General features: G+C 46.9%; 1 protein-coding gene across 3 annotated transcripts in view; it reads right to left on the reverse strand.

Annotated features, from left to right (window-relative positions):
• Positions 1 to 16,848, reverse strand: part of Cds2 (CDP-diacylglycerol synthase 2) — a 53,407-nt gene that overhangs the window by 12,210 nt on the left and 24,349 nt on the right. For 2 of the 3 annotated variants that reach the window (XM_055607466.1, XM_055607526.1), the window contains exons 2-7: positions 9,231 to 9,367; positions 8,252 to 8,348; positions 7,144 to 7,241; positions 5,415 to 5,554; positions 5,097 to 5,155; positions 4,225 to 4,307 (exon numbers count right to left, since the gene is read on the reverse strand). In XM_055607466.1, coding sequence (XP_055463441.1) covers positions 4,225 to 4,307; positions 5,097 to 5,155; positions 5,415 to 5,554; positions 7,144 to 7,241; positions 8,252 to 8,348; positions 9,231 to 9,367 — 614 coding nt within the window. Of the gene's footprint in view, positions 1 to 4,224; positions 4,308 to 5,096; positions 5,156 to 5,414; positions 5,555 to 7,143; positions 7,242 to 8,251; positions 8,349 to 9,230; positions 9,368 to 13,260; positions 13,291 to 16,848 lie in introns of those variants that run through there. The other variant, XM_055607591.1, reaches the window with a different exon arrangement.

Consider the following 16,848-nt stretch of genomic DNA (forward strand, 5'->3'; position numbering starts at 1 on the left):
TTATAATTCATTAAGATTCACGTTAAGAAGAAAGAAAATACACATGGGAAGAGAAAAGGAATAAGTGAAAGTTGGAAGGAGGTAAGAAAAGACAAACACATGAATGATAAAAATACACTGTATACACATATGAAAGCATAATAAAATACATTACTATGTTTAGTTGATATCTGTAAAAATAATTTTTAAAGTAAGTCAGCTGTGATTGAATGAACCTCTAACTCCAGCTAGAAAGGGTAAGAAAGGATTGCTGTAAGCTCAAAACTGGTTTAGGCTACACACTGAGACCATCTCTAAAAATTACAGTGGAGGAACCAAAATGTCATATCTAGTGCCTGACACATGACTGGTATTCAGATGTTCACTGAATGACTGAACAAATGAAGACAACATTCTACAAATGTCATTTTCTCCTTTTTCATTACAAAATAGTATATAAGCAAGAAAATAAACTGTTAAAGTAAGAGAAAACTTGCTTATTTCCCCATCCCTACTACCACTCCCCAAAATAGCCATTTAAAATCATTTTAATATTTTTGTTTTGTTTTTCAAGACAGGGTTTCTTCTGTGTAGCCCTGGCTGTCCTGAAACTCACTCTGTAGACCAGGCTGGCCTCCAACTCAGAGATCTGACTACAATCCGAGTGCTGGGATTAAAGGTGTGCACCACCACCTCCCAGCTCACTTTGATCTTTTAAGTAATATACTTTGATGCCAGTTAAATTTCTCACTGTTTATTGCTAGCGCTAGTATTCCCTATGGTGCTTGAATGAGAATGACCCTCACAGGCCTGTATATGTGAAAACTTAATCATTAGTTGATGAAACTCTTTGGGAAGGATTAGGCCTTGTTGGAAGAGGTATGTCACTGGAAGCAGGTTTTGAGGTTTCAAAAGCCCAATCCGGCTCCCCCGTCTCTTTCTCTCACTGATGGACTCTCTGGAATCACAGGTCCCAAATACAATGCTTTCTTTTATAAGGTGCTTTGGTCTTTTTTAATGGCAACTGAAAAGTAACTAAGACAGAAGTTGGTACCAGGGAGTGCACTATGGCTGTGACAGGCCTGACCATGCTGGGTTTTGGAGGGATGTGGAAGGCTTTGGAGCTCTGGATTAGGAAAGCAGTTGAATGCTGCATGAAGGGCTTACGTGGCAGTCCTAAAAGAAGCTTAGTAGTGCTTAGCAGTGTGGACTGTAGAGGCCCAACTCAAGAGGTTTCAGAAGAGAACAATATTAGTGACTAAGCTAGAGGCTTTTCTTGTGATATCTTGGCAAAAAATACGGCTACTTTTGCCCCTGTCCTAAGAATTCGCCTGAGGCTAAGTTGAGGAGTTTTGGACTAATTTCACTGGCAGAGGAGATTTTAAGACAGTTCAATGTTGTCTCTGGAATTTGGTTATTAGCAATCACTCTTATGCAGATGTTCAATGAAAAGGAGCAAGTTTTGCCTATGGAATTATCTGTTCCTAAAGAGCAAAAACAAATCAAAGCTTATGCAACTGTAACTCAAGATGAGGGCCAGAATACAGCCCAAGCAGGCAGCAGAATGTGGCGGCATCAACCAAATGGTTCTGGCTTTAGAGTCACGAAGGAGACAGATAAAAAAGGGTTATAGAATCCTCTTCCTTGGTTAAGGAAAGATGCTGAGGACAGACATGTGGCAGGAGAGTCCCTGAATGGGGGCCCATAAAGGCCACTGTGTGAAGCTGTTAAAAGTGAGGCCTGGATTTCTCTCAAGAGCCCAGAATGTTGGAGGTACCACAGCCATTGGATTCCAGACAGGAAGAGCACACAGTGAGTGGAACAAGTCCAAGAGAAAGAAGTGTCCTGCAGGTGGCAAAACTGGCAAGGCGGAGATATCTAAGCCCTCTGGCATGAGACATGGAGCTACAGGATTTGAAGTTTGCCCTACTGGGTTTCAGTCCTGCTTTGGTCCAGCACTTTCTCACTACGCCCATCTCTTCCCTTGAAATGATAATATATATTCTGCATGTGTATAGAGAAGCATGTAATCTGATTTTTTACTTTACCGGGCATTACAATTATGAGATTGTCTTAAAGCGGGGTGTGGTGGTGCAGGCCTTTAATCCCAGCACTCAGGGAGGCAGAGGCAGGTGGATCTCTGTGAGTGAAAGGCCAGCATGGTCTATAAAGCAAGTCCAGGCAGCCAAGGCTACACAGAAAAACCCTGTCTCAAAGAGAAAGAGAGAGAGAGTGAGATTGCTTTGAATCTCAGAGGAGATTTTGAACTTTGAAACTGTTGAGTCTAAAAAACTAGGGGAACTTTTAAAGTTGAACAAAATACATTTCAAATTATGATATGGTCACAAGCCTACAGGGGCCATGGAGTGGAATGTGGTGGTTTGAATAAGAAAGCCCCCGATACGTTATTTATTTATTACAATATATTCACTTTGTACCCCCACTGCAGACTCCTCCCTCGTCTCTTCCCAGTCCCACCTACTATCCCTCTTCTCCCCCTATGCTCTTTCCCTAGTCCTCTGATAGGGGAGGATCTCCTCCCCTTCTATCTGATCCTAGCTTATCAGGTCTCATCAAGGCTGGCTGCATCATTTTCCTCTGGGCCTGGTAAGGCTGCACCCCTCAGGGAAGGTGATCAAAGAAGCTCATATACTTTAATACCTGGTCATCAGTTGGTGTAATTATTTGGGAAGGATTAGGGGGTGTGGCCTCATTGGAGGAGGTGTGTCACTGGGAGCAGGCTTTGAGGTTTCAAAAAAGCTTGCCATTCCAAATTAGTGCTTCTCTCTCTCTCTCTCTCTCCTCCCCTTCCTTCCTGGTTACATCTAAAGATACAAGATTTCAAGATCCCAGCCACCGCTCCAGGAGCCATACCTGCTGCATGGTTCCCACCATGATGCTAAACCATCTTGACCCATGAGCCTCAATAAATCTTTTATAAGTTTTCCTGGTCATGATGTCTCTTCACCACAATAAAAAAATAACTAAGGCACTGGGAAAGCAAGTCTAGTCCTCATAGACTTCCTCCCTGTTCCTCCTCTGCTGCCCTACTGCTCTCTCCTTCCCAACAGAACTGCTTCAGTCTGCCCCTCTCACTCTCTGACACTGTTCTAAGTTCCTTTGCTACAGTTTGACATGCAATACATAAATCTTATTTCCTGGCCCAACAATTCCTGCCTTACTCTGAGGCCGTTTAAAGTGTTTGAACCCCCTCACTTTATTCACCTCCAACTCCCACCACATTCCCTTCATCAAGGCTTCCAGCAGTCTGCTCTATACAACTATGAAAAAGCCTTCATTAGAAACACTGGCATTAGTCATTCATGATCCAACTGGTGTGCTTGGACTACGGATGACTTTAGCACTCTTAAATACCTAATAAAAACCCAGACAGGGAATGAGCTGCTTGGTGCCTTCCCGGGCCATTACGCTTGTTTTAAATATAATATACAAGGCTAACATTTACAAGAGCTCTCTAGAGGCAAGTAAATTCTGAAATGAAGCTTGGGGGCTTATTACCCACAACACTTAGCACCTCTTTCATTACACCAGGTGTGTCTTGTCCACCCACTGAGGGAATCCAGCTTCTCCAATCAGCCTGTGACTGACAACAGAAAGGCTTCCAGTGAACCCACACACTCAAATGAAATCTCTCCCTGTTCTTCTGACCCACTGACAGATTCAATTATCTGGCATTATTTCTTTCCAACTGTAAAGGGAATCAGTGGTTTCTCACCTACTTCTTCCCTCTATATGATGTTCAGCAGCGTCAGATGACTATCAGCTCTTGACCCATCTGTCTGTTTCTTTTGCCCGAGTGTGGAATTTACAGTTTTCAAAGCTCCTCTATAATTACTGATTTATTCACGTGTTTATCTTCATTACTTTCCTTGTTTACAAGTCGCTAGGAAAATCATAATTAAGTCACCTATGTTATCAAGTCTGTTGCCAGTTTTTTTCACCTTTGGTTCCTTAACTTTCAATGCACCTGTCAATCTAGACTAGAGCTTCTCACAGTTTGGCTCTAAGCAATGGCATCTATATCTCCTGGAAGCATACTCGAAATTCAAATAAAGCGCCACCCCAGACCTACTGAATCACCTACGAATTGAAAGCCAGCCCACAGGAAATTCTATAGGTGAGAAGCTTGAACACAGAGGCAGAGGTCCTTAGTCTTCCTGTGTATGAGAAACCCTCCAGCCCCTGGGGCGGGGGAAGAAAAATTCTTGTCAGTTCACTACTTACCATATCATTCCTTCAAACAAGTTATGGATAACAAGATGTGACTGGGTTACAACAATAAGCAAGGTCACGTGGGTCCAGCCAAACTGCAAGAGAAGAAAATGAATTCTACCCACCAAGTTCATTGTCAAAACAGCTTCAAAGAACAATAAGGAACAAATGGGATTCTACTGAGAACTAGGGAAGACACATGCTTTAATAGCTGACTTATTGGCAGTGAAAGTACAAAACAAACTTTTAAAAGTAATGAAGTCTTTTCCAGGACAGTCCCACCAAAAGCACGCACTAAGTCAGACATCGGTGATGCAAACAAATCCCAGCATTCTGGGGGAGGGGGACTGTAAAGGTGAGACCAGCCTCAGCTACATCGTAGTATATCCAATCAAACAACAACAGAAACATCTCAGCAGGGTCTGTGCCATGGGTCCTTTCATGCCCTCGAGCACAGAAACATTCTCACCCAGACTGATTTTCTCAGGCCGAGGCAAGCAATGACCAGCACCAAAAGTGAATGAGCTGGAGCCTCTGCAGCCATGTCCCTGTCCCTCCCTCAAGCCCACCTTCAGAGGCACAGAGGAAAGACCTCTCAGGATGTAAGCTGAGTGTCTGGTCAGTTAGATGAAGAACTGCAGGACTCTTGCTCTTCTGCTCTAGTCTAGATGAATACAGAACAAACCATGACAACTTCTGATTTGTCACAGAAAGCATGAAAGGCCTGCTGAGTTTTTGCATTTCATCTGGCCAACAAGCTCAGCTGGTTAGTTTCTGCAGATCTTCAAGTAAACCAAGAAGCCAATCTCAACCTGTCATTTATACACCTCTAGAACATACACATTCACCTCCCATACACACATGCACGCACACACACGCCTTACCATGTAGAACTGCAGTCTATAATGCTTCTTAACTAGACTCAGTACAAACATGCAGAATCCTAGTTGGAGACAAGAGAAGAGAGGACAAAATGAATCACACTGCATTGCTTTTTCTTTAGCTAAGTTAAGTACTCCATTGGCTAATTTACTTGTAACATTAATTTCAAAACCCACAGGGGAAAATTAGCTTACAGTCAATGTAAGACAGAGCTGTCAGCTTGCTTCCCAGCATGGCCAGAGGTAAGGTTACAAAACTTTAACCAACTCCTACAAATGAAACAGGACCACAGAGCGCAGAGGAGAACTGGAAGGACACACCTGTCAGATACAGGGTGAAGGAGATGAACCGGTGGTATCTGCTGAGAATCCGCAAAGGCTCCTCTCTCTGCACCAAAGTGAAGAAGTAGTCCGTCACTGTCTCACCATAGAAGAAGTAGTTCACACACAGGAGGAAGTACCTGCGAATGATGAGAACACAGTGCCAGGGAGCACATGCAGCTCTCCTCCACGAAGCTGTCAGATAGCCCCGAGAAGACAGAACAGCACACCCCACTGTGGGAGCTGTGCTAGAAGCTGATGGCACCTTTTACTCACTCTCCCTGTATTACAAACCCCTCTGTGGTGCTCCCACACCTAACCTCCGGCACCTCCAAGTGCGCCTCCCCCACCTCCCTAGGTTCACTCCTACTATTCCCGCAGGAACCCTCCACTCAAAAGTGGTCCACGTGGCTTTGTCACTGTCCTGCTTTAACTGTTCCCTGAACAGAACACCGTCTTTTCATTGATTTTATTTGTTGCTCTAACATCATTTTATAAAAATAAAGTTTTAAAAATCTGCATAAGCTGGCATCCTAGCTACCACGTCACATTTGTTTCTACCGCAAGTAGTAACTAATGACCTCATTAGACAATTAGGCTCCACCTCAGGACATATCCCTCTGGCCATGGCCCAGATCCTTCAACTAGAATCCGCTGTGCATTTGTTTACATCCTTTCTTCATGGAGAGGAACATGAGGGGAAATCACAACTTACGGCCCTGTGCATCCTCCATTACGCTTCTGGGTATGGGATCATGCTGTATCACCCCAAGCCCTCAACAGGAAGAAACTGCAGATCTTCTCTTTCCCATCTTTTCATTATGAAGCATGAACTCCCACACTGTTTTTTTTTTTTTTTCATTGTAATGAAAAAAATTTCCTTTGTGGAGCCACCATACTGAAGGATCAGGCCTTCTGAGTATGTTAACAAAATTCAAAACACAGCTGTCTAGCTACAGAACAGACAAAAAGAAAACATGAGCTGCGAAGGCAGGTGGAGGCTTGAGAGTCGGCGTGTCCTGATGGATACACGGGGCAGAGTGTGCCCAAGTCTGAGCAGGCCAGCTTCCTTGGCCATATCCAAGGTTCTTACACACAAATCAGCCATTAAATCACAAAGTAATTAGCATGGTCGGTGGGTCTTCCCAGCTCTGCTAGAATACCACCACCTAAGAACAGTGGGGCCAACAGCAGAGCTCTGGGTCAGGAAGGGGCTCAGAAATCCTTATGTGCTACAGTTCTTTATTTACCTTTTGCTGTTAGGCAGCCGAGCCTTTTTAGAAGAAGAAATCTTCTCTCTGAAAGAGCTCATATCCTAACCACGCTGGCACCCTGAGTGCCTTAGAGGAAGCAGCCTCAACAATCTGCTGTAATGCTGAGGAATTCAAGTTCCAGATAGAGCAACGCCAACACCAGATCCTGCCAGCTCCTAGGTGACTCCAGTGACATGCTGGGCCGCAGCATAAAACTACAGTGACCTCCAGTGGGGATGTAAAATACCATCCCTGGCTACAGGAGACCAAGGAATCCTCCTGCTGAGGTAAGCCCAGCCAGAGGCTCATCCTGTTTCTCCTAGCTTCTCAAGACTCCTCAAAGGTGGCCATACAATACAGCCTATGAAAGACTATGTAAGTCTGTGGCAATGACTGTCTCTACCAGTCCTCTAAGTACCTGCCACAAATCACATCACCTAAATCAGGCAAGGTGCCCCATGGACCAGAGAACTTACCAGCTGAGGGTCCTGAACCAGGGCAGGTCATAGGAGTGGTATACATTGTAGCCAATAGTGATTATCTCATGGAAACACTTAATCTGAACACACATAACCTGAAAAACAAAGAGGAATCAGCTTAGGGTCTTCAGAAAGAGAAACCAACAGGTCACAGGCCTTCAAGAAAGCTATGGCATTTAGGAAATGTTTTGGTCTTACACTGTTCTGCTTTCCTCCTGCTCTCTCACACCACCCCACAGGGTAATGTAGCCCTTATGTCACAATTTCTCACAATAAAACACAGTCCTGGTACCCTGACTAACCTTTTCTTCTAGAACCTCCCAGGTCCCAGCCAATCTTCCCAGGCTGACCTTGAATACATACATGTGGGTGCTGGATGAGAGCATCCAGCTGTCCTCATCTAGACCTATCTCTAATGGTCCACCTGACACCAGCTGTAGCATCTGAGAAGCTCGAACCTCAACTGAGAGAACGCCTCTCCTAGAGTAGCATGGGCAAGCACGTGGAGCATCGTCTTGACTGACGACTGATGTGGAGGGCCGGTCCACCAAAGGTGGGGCCACCCCTGGGCAGGTGGCCCTGGGATGTACGAGGAAGCAGACTGAGCAAGTCGCAGGGGCAAGCCGACAGGCCACGCTCCTCCACGCTCCTGCTTCAGTTCCTGCCACAATTTCTTGCGCTGGCTGCCCTTCATGGTGTGATCAGGACAAATAAACCAGATAAACCCTCTCCACCCCAAGTTTCTTTTGGTCATGGGGTTTATCACAGAAACAGAAAGCCAAAATGAAAAAGGTGGGAAGACTGAACTCCTTAATGAAATGTCGAAGTTTGTGAATAAAGCCCCAGGAACACGAGAAACAAAACCAGAGTCTTACACGAACCAAGAGCCAAGGTCACCTTTCATGCCGGTGTCCCTACAGCTGGCATGTGAAAAATGGCAAGTTACAGGTTCTCTGAGACAGAAGGTTCTGAGAAAGAAACCTGGAGCTCCAAGGTTTCTCGGCACCAACCCAGCACCAGATATTGTGGGCAGCAGGCACTAGAGATGACAGGCCCCCAGGAAAGGCTGGATGCAGCACTAAATTGGCTTGTCAATGGTACTTACAATCATCATCAAAACCATTGGTCCCAAGTAAATGATAATGAAGAAAAATGCAATCATGGCCAAAGTCAGGATGCCTCTCACCCACCAGTTCTTCCATCTAGGTGAGAGAGAAAGACCCGTCAGGAGCCCAGAGAACCAATGCACAAGCCTAAGGAAGTGAGGTTGCGGGGCTCTGAATGTAACCCTCCCCAAGCACGTCCTTCACATCAACAGACGCCAGCTTGTGAGAGCAGGACCTCAGCATCAATGCCTGCTCACAATCACTCAGCAGCTGCACAAGTCACCAGCATACACAGGGGTACAACAAAACATGAGGTAGTATGGGGAGAGGCAGGGCATAAGACAGTGTCCTTTGCCTGTTTCTACATGGATGGTTTCCAGGGCCATTTCTATCTGAAAAGAAAAGGCTGAAATCATTCTTCCTGTAGCTGGCTTCTGAACACTGCAGGGCCCTAAAATCACACTGGTAACAGCTGTCTTAGACAGACAGTACCAACTATAACAAATAGGCACCAGGCTTATCTGCAAGAACTTGATGCATTAACCTACCTAACCCTCAACACAACAGTCTCAGTAGGTTTTATTTCAAATACATTTTTAAATCAGCACACAGTATCTGTACTCAGTATGCTGAGAAATGAAAAAAGACCCTGTAGCAAGCTAATGGTAAAGCTAAAGTTCAAACCCAAGATCCACAATGCCCCACCCACAGGAGGAACGCAGAAACTTTCAGAGAGGGCTGTGGAGTCTCATGACTTGTGCTTTCTCATGTATGCACACAACTCAAGTTAAGAGCACTGACTTCTCCAGGGACAGGAGTTTTACCCTGACTCCGGTTGAGACAGTTTTTAGTTCTTCCTGGACTGAAGGAAATGTTCAGAGGATGTACATGGAGGAGAGAAAATAACCGTCAGCCAGAAACCCTAAAAGCCTCAGTCTTACACGGCAATGGGCGTGGTGCAGCACTCAGCCAGGTTACCTTGAAGACAAGTTGGAAAGTGCCCTGTTCAGGACCTCTGGGGTATCATCTACGGAGGTTGGCAAGGGAGCTGGTTCCGCTCGGCTCTCGCTGTCTGATGCGGTCTCTCCATCTACCTTTGCTTCTGTCTCTGATTCCTACATGGCAAAATCAGAAGAGCAAAGATCAAACCTCCTGGGCAACTACTAAGAAGTGCGCAGCTATCACCCGAGAGCCACAGGAAAAGAACTCAGGGCGCCTGGCGCACTGACATGACAGGACGGGGGACACAGTAATCCTGACGGGGTTCTGATACGAGGAGAGACATCTGTGCCATGCACAATCTGTTTACAGCCCTACACCATGGGGCCTGGGGGCGGGGTGGTATGAGAAGACAGAAATGGCTCACTTGTATCCAAAGAATGTAAAACGGAGGAGACTGTGACTGACTTCCTGAGGGCCTGGCCCTGAGCCTGCCATTGTTTAAGCCTCCAAGACCCTTCCCTATGTCAGGCCTAAGCATTTCTGAAAGCCCCGCTCCACAAGCACTTGAACCTAACCAGTGGGCAGACGCCACGGCTTGTAACCACTGACCCAGATGCTCTGAGCACTGATATCCCCATTCTGTGAAAGGAGCTCACTAAGGGTTCTCTTCATCTTTAGGGCTCCTTTCGTGTGTGTCTTGTTTTACAGTTCCGGGGGTTGAACCCAGGGCCCTGTGCACGCTGGGCCAGCACACGACCCACCACTGCCTGTATCCTCCAGTCCAGCCTGGGGTTCCCTTAGGACAGATAAGCAAATGCCAGCAGAGCTGTGCCCCACCTCACTGTCACGGAAACTCTGCGACAATAACCCCCCAAGCTCTGTCAGAGGAAGTGAAGCCCAGGCACCAACTTCAGTTTTCCATTCTTTAACATTTACACTTACATCCTACTAGCAGCCAACTACCTGTGAGTAAGACCATAAGGCAGTTCTGACCCCTAAACCTCAGGGCTTCACCATGTGAGCACCTGCCTGCCCCATATGCTGACAAGCTCCAGGAGCATCTACAAGCCGCAGGAACTGAGCCAAGCACCAGAAGGCCAGCACAGGGTTATTTTTAACTTATCTATCCCGTTGTCAAGGAGACTCACAGAGACTGCTGGGTCCCTAGGCAGGAAAGGACAAAAACAAAGGCTAGTGCTGGGAAGTTAAGGGGAGGGTGCTAAGATCTCTCTGGCCATATACGGTGGCATGTACCTGCAAATCCTGGGATCTTAGCACCCAGAAAGATGAGGCAGGAGACCGCTTTGAGTCTGAAGCCTGCTTGGGCCTACAGTGAATTCCAAGTCAATCACGGGTACACAGTAAAACTGTCTCAAACATAACATAAGTTAGCCGGGTATGGTGGCGCACTTCTTTAATCCCAGAACTTGGGAGGCTGAGGCAGGTGGATCTCTGAGCTCAAGGCCAGCCTGAACTACAGAGCAAGTTCCTGGACAACCAGGGCTACGTAGAGAAACCCTGTTTCAAAAACCAAAAAAATTAAATTAAATTAAAAAGCCTCCAAGGGCTGGGGGTGGTGGTACATGCCTATAATCCCAGCACTTGGGGAGGCAGAGGCAGGCAGATCTCTGTGGGTTCAAGGCTAGCCTCGTCTATAAACTGAGTTCAGGACAGCCAAGGCTACATAGATAAACCCAGTCTCTAAAAAAGAAACAAATAAACAAAAAAGTCTTCAGCCTGACCTATACTTTCCAAACCTGATCCTATTCCTCTTCTTTGAAGAGGAAAAAGAGGTATAGTCAGTAGAAGGAGATAAAGAACTCTCACAAAGCCCTCTGGCTGTCATCACTACCAGGACCTCAGCGTGACTAGGATAAAGAACTAAGAAATGGAGTAAGCTTCTGGAAGGATCAAGCCTAGGTTTTACCTGCCTCAAGATATCTCTGGAATAAACACCTTGGAGGCCTCCTTAGGAGTAACTGCTAGGCAAGAGGCTCACACTCATTCATAACACCATGCTCCTGCCCAGCCTCTGGGAAAGGTGAAGTTGGCTACCTCTCCGTCTACTCCCCCATACACCCAGGAGTGGAGGTCAGGACCAAACACAGGAACCTGGAGCCTGCAGTGTTCCTGGCCTCTCCTCAACTCTAGGCAAAGACCTTCTGCTCAGAAAGTGGCAACTCATGTGGACGTGAGGGAGGCAGAGTGCACACAACAGTTTCCATACTGGGCAGAAAGGGGACCTAGGGCCCAGAGTCCGGCCAAGAATAAAGCAGCACATTCTGGGCAGAAAAACTGGAATGAGGGATGGGAGAGGCTGCTCTGTAGTGAAGAGGGCTTGCTCCCCTTCCGGAGAACCTGAGTTCAGTTCACAGAGCTCACATCCGTCTGTTACTCTAGCTCCAAGAGGTCTGATGCCCTCTTCTGGACTAACACACATGCAGCACACATGAACGCTTTAATTTTTTGTCCTGTCTTGTTTTAAGTCAGAAGTGGAGCCAGGAAGATGGCTCAGTGGGAAACGACAGCTGCTGTCAAGCCTGATGACCCGAGTTCAACCTGTGGGACCCAAAGAGAGGAAAGAAATGACGTCAAAAGTTGTCCTCTGGCTTCCACACACGCCTCCATACCACAATAAGCAAATAAATACAAATTAAAAATAAAAATTCACTGGGCCTGGTGGCACACCCTGTAATCAGAGGCAGACGGATCTCTGTGCGTTCAAGGTCAGCCTGGTCTACAAATCGAGTCTACAACAGCCAAGGCTCTCAAAAAACCAAAAACAGATAGATAGATAGATAGATAGATAGATAGATAGATAGATAGATAGACAGACAGACAGACAGACAGACAGAAATTCAGAAGTGCAGACAGACATCTAGGAAAACCTCCTGTAGGAGGTGGCAGGTTCAGCCTGGGAAGCAAGGCTGGCTCATGTTCACCACACTCCACACGAGTTTCCTTCTCGAGTCTTCCAGTAGGGAAGACTCCCTTATCTCACAGTCGCTGGGGTCTGCGGCAGCTATCCGTCAGCCTCTCCTGCTTCCACTTCTCGGTAATATGCCCAAAACACACAGGTCAGAAGCAAGGGAACCTCAAGTAGCCAGGCAACCTGGGCATCATTCCTAAGGAAGGTGGGTGCAGGGAAAAACAGTGGGCTAGGCAACTAATAAATTACTCAAATGCAGCATTTGCCTGTGTGGCCTCCTTTCACACTGGCAGCCCAACCAAAAGCGAAGACCCCTTGAGCCAACATGCGCTGTCTAACACTCACAAGCTACCTGTTAAAGCAACAATGCCGTGTATGTGCTCACTCTCCGCTGGGATGCACATAACACATCTGCCGTCTGTGTGCCAGGACAGCCTCCTCCTCGACAGAATTGTTGCTATTTTATATGTATGAGTGTTTTGCTGTCTGTGTGCATTCTGTGTGCCATATGCATGCTTATGCCCTGGAAGACCAGAAGAGGGTCTTCTGTAACTCCATCCCAGATGAGCCATCATGTGGGTGCTGGTTCAGTTCTTCTGGAAGAGCAGCAAGTGCTCTTAACCACTGAGCCATGTTTCCAGCCCTGGGCCTCTTAAGCACTGCTGAGAATGGGAGTGGTTTCACAGCACATGCTGGCAGCCAGGCTGTCTGGCTCCCATGCACCAGTGCTCTCTGGTGTAAGTTCATTTGCTGGATGAGATTCTGACACCTGGGAGTCTGGAAACTAGAAAATCAGACAGTGCAGCAATAGAGTACTTAAGTGTATCTGTGAAAGGGCTGCTGTTGGGATTATGGTCAGGCCCAGGTTTTCTGTCTCCAGGCCTGCTTTGCTTGTTTTCTCTAGTGCTGTAGCCTGAGCTCTGCTCAGGGCCCATGCAATGCTAGTTATCTGTCTGTCCATGCATTAATAACTCTTCAAATAAACTCCATGCCCCCAGTAATCCATCTCAGTGTCCCTTCTGAATCCACATCCAAGACCTTATGACTCTACTGAACATATAGTCCCCACACCAGTTCCCATGGACAACACAAGGGCTGCCTCCACTGCTACTCAATGCTCCTGAAACCCATTCTTACCTCCCTCCTTGATGGGCATAGGGCGGTGGCTGCAGAATAGGCTTCTCCCAGGGCCCCTCCTCCTTCCCAAGAGCCTTTCTTCCTTTCTAGTTCCCAGGCCCAGAGCAGCAGCTCAGCAGAGCAAGCCCCTCAGCCTCCACCCATCTTCCCATGTTTCCTGAGGCAGTCCCAGAGGGGTGTGATGCTGATGTAAACAGGAAACAGACCAATCTGCAAGGAAGGGAAATGGCCTCTAGAAGCCTTTTCCTTGGGAAAAAAAAAATGTAGCCATGTTTCATCTAATTATTCTTGAAGTAGGAATTTTCTTTTCTGTAGATGAAAAAGATGAAGTCCAAGATGACTGGATCTCTCCTAGGATCACATGGCTTGTGCTGTTTGTCTCTTTCCCTTGCCTGCTCCCTGAGCTCAGGGGTGTCTTGTTGAGAAGGTTATAGCTGGTGTTGTTTTCTGCTCAGCTTATCCCTCCTAATGTGTTTACAGAATGGATGCTGTAAACATCAGCACTTGGAGTGAAGACACATGCAGAGCCTAGACACCAAGAGCCAAGCAAAAGACAGTGGCACTTCTAGAGAAACTGTTACTCAAAAAGTGTGCCTGACCAGCCTTCCAGACTCTTCACCCCCAGCCCACCACCGCAGGAGTCTCAAAACAGCACAAAAAGTTTGTCTAAAACAGAAATGTGGAAGGAAGCAGAGAGACAGTGGGTAGGCAAGGAAGCCCCTGTGTTACCATCTGGATTTTACTGGGGAAGGACCTCACTTGGCCGGCCACAGCCTATGCTAACTCATTCCTGCTAAGGCTTTCTAGGTGGAATCCCTGTTGTTTGACTTGCACCCTGAGTTCTCTATTGTTGTGAGGAGAACAGCATGATCAAAAAGCAGGCTGGGGAGGAAAGAATTTATTTGGCTTAAACTTCCTTATCACTGTTCATCACTGAAGGAAGTCAAGACAGGAGCTCAAGCAGGCTGGAATGTGGAGGCAGGAGCTAATGCAAAATTCATGGAGGGTGGTGCTGCCTGCTGACCTGCGGCTTGCTCAGTCTGCTTTCCTATAGAACCCAGGACACTAGCCCACGGATGGCACCACCCACAATAAATGCTCACAACTAGATCTCACGGAAGCATTTCCTCAACTGAAGGTCCCTTCCTCTCTGGTGACTCTAGCTTGTGTCAACTTGACACACAAAACCAGCCCGTGCACGCCCTGTTTTCTCCCCATACCCTCTTAATTCTCCGTATTTCATGACTGGCTGCCTCTGGCTCACAAAAAAACATCAACCTTCCCCGTGTGGACAGAGGCTGACTTTTTAGAAGTATAGCCAGGGGCCAGGGCTGGACAGAAGGCCCTGTGGACAGGGGATCCAGGTAGCTGGGCCTCACTCTGTTCTACACCCATTTCTTTACCATTTTTTTCATGTTTTATCCTAGTTTGCTAAGAAGAGCTAAAAACTGGGGCAAAGAAACAAACAGTACCACCCACTAGGCTTTCATTCATTTCAAGAGGCCACATTTGGCTCACTGGCCCCTTTCGATCCCCAAGCTCTCTCCTCTGGGGACCCAGCGGTCCAATCCATAAACTCCATTCACTAGTTACTCCACAACTTACAAACTATTTTTTTGCACTGCTTTATATGAAAATTGCATGCCTCCTCCTGGAGCAAAGACGTAGCCTAAGCTTAACCTTAGTTGAATACTAACACTGTCATCTTAACAAGCCTTTTGGCAGCTACCAAAGCAACCAACTTCTCCCCACTTTCAGAGACAAGTCCTGAGGAAAGACACTGCTAGACAGAGGGTGCTTAGAATGTCAGGATCCCTGCATCCTTCTCGATGGGAACGCCCAGTAGGTTTCCATCAGAGTTCTTGCAGAACAGATGGATAAACTCCAGCACGTGTACTGCACGTGTGCAGGGTGGGGTAGGCACTGTAAAGAAGAACAAAGAAATACTCTTCCTGTTTTCAATACTAATTCCATTTGACAAGTTCATATGTCTAAGGAAAAGGGCAAAGATTGAGCTTACTGTGAGTTGGGAACTGTAGAAGCAAAATGAACTTCCTCCCTGCCCTACAAAGATTAACAGAAAGGGACACATAGATTTTACCTCCAGAGAGAGGGGCATTCCCAGATTTAGTGAACATCATGAATCCAGGAAACAGGAGCTTATTTACACTCTTTATAAGCAAGCTGGCAATTTTGAGGGCAATGAATTGGCCCAGAAAGCTGGTGCTAACTGACCCAACTCTATCCTGCATGGAGTCAAGCCCTCATTCTTCTGATATTGCTTTGTAGCCAGGAAAATAAAGTTACAACTAAGCAGAGCGTGGTGGCACACGCTTTTGATACCAGCACTCAGGAGGCAGAGGCAGGCGGATTGCTGTGAGTTCCAGGCCAGCCTGGTCTACAAAGCAAGTCCAGGACAGCTGAGTCTACACAGGAAAACCCTGGAAAGAAAAGAAAGAGAGTGAGGAGAGAAAAAGAGAGAAAGAGAGAGAGAGAAAGGAGAAAAAAGAGAAGAGAATGAAAGAGAAAGAGGAAGAGAAAAGAAGAGAGAAAAGAAAAGAGAAAAGAAAAGGGGGAAGGGAAGGGAAGGGAAGGGAAGGGAAGGGAAGGGAAGGGAAGGGAAGGTTACAACTGCAACTCTACTGGAGAATACGGCTGGCCGGTTTAGAACCTTAAAGACCTCTGAGTGCCAGGAGAGAAGTGCCAAGAGATGTAAGTGCTCTGCACGCCAAAGTGCCACACACTTGGGCATCATTTCTGAGCCCTAACAGAACCACTCCCACTATTGCATACCCCGCCCCCCGAAAGTAAGGTCTCAAATCAATACTGAGATCTACAAAAAGAACACTCAGCCTGCCGAGATGAAACTCATTACCAGTAACAGCATCATAAAAAATATCAAGGGTGAGGAGGCAGAGGATAGATTTACCTTCTAAAAACCTAAATTTCACCAGTCCAGGCCAAAGAGGCCTTTGCAGAGGACAAGAGCACTGATGGCATGTACCCTACCGGGGCTCCTGGAAAGCTACACTGAGAAGTCTGCAAGTGCTTGCCCAGCCGTGACTGCTCACCTCCTCCTTCCTCTTCTCACCACTTCCTCCCAGCCATCTAAGCAGGCTCAATAATAAACAACTTGTAAAAGTTCATCCAATTAATGTGCTTTCTTCACCGCTCCACAGAAAACCTTAGGGAAGAGCATCGCTGGCTGCACCATTCCTCAAACCTTAGCAGCCAGCTTCATCTCAACCTGGTCCAGGCAGCTCCTTCATCAAAATAAGCTCATTATTAAAACCCTCCGAACCAGCTCTCCAGCCTCACCTCAGCAACTTCGACGAACAACAAAAACCCTCTTCCTCTGGCCTCTCAGCAGCACACACCCTGGTCTCCCATCTGCCTCTCTGGCCAGACCATCTTAACCAGCCTTCTCTTTCTCAGCCTGTCCCTTAATCGGGAATGGGGGGTGTTCCTCGGGAGACTGTCCTACCACTGGGCATGGTCTGAGTGACACCTCACTCACTCAAATCAGGTTCCAAACTGTCCTCCTTTGGGGGTAGGGCAAGGGAGGCTGGGGCCCAACCCAGGGCTCTG

This window comes from Psammomys obesus, unplaced genomic scaffold (assembly GCF_907164565.1).
Source record: "Psammomys obesus unplaced genomic scaffold, mPsaObe1.curated_primary_1811, whole genome shotgun sequence".
NCBI lineage: Eukaryota > Metazoa > Chordata > Mammalia > Rodentia > Muridae > Psammomys > Psammomys obesus.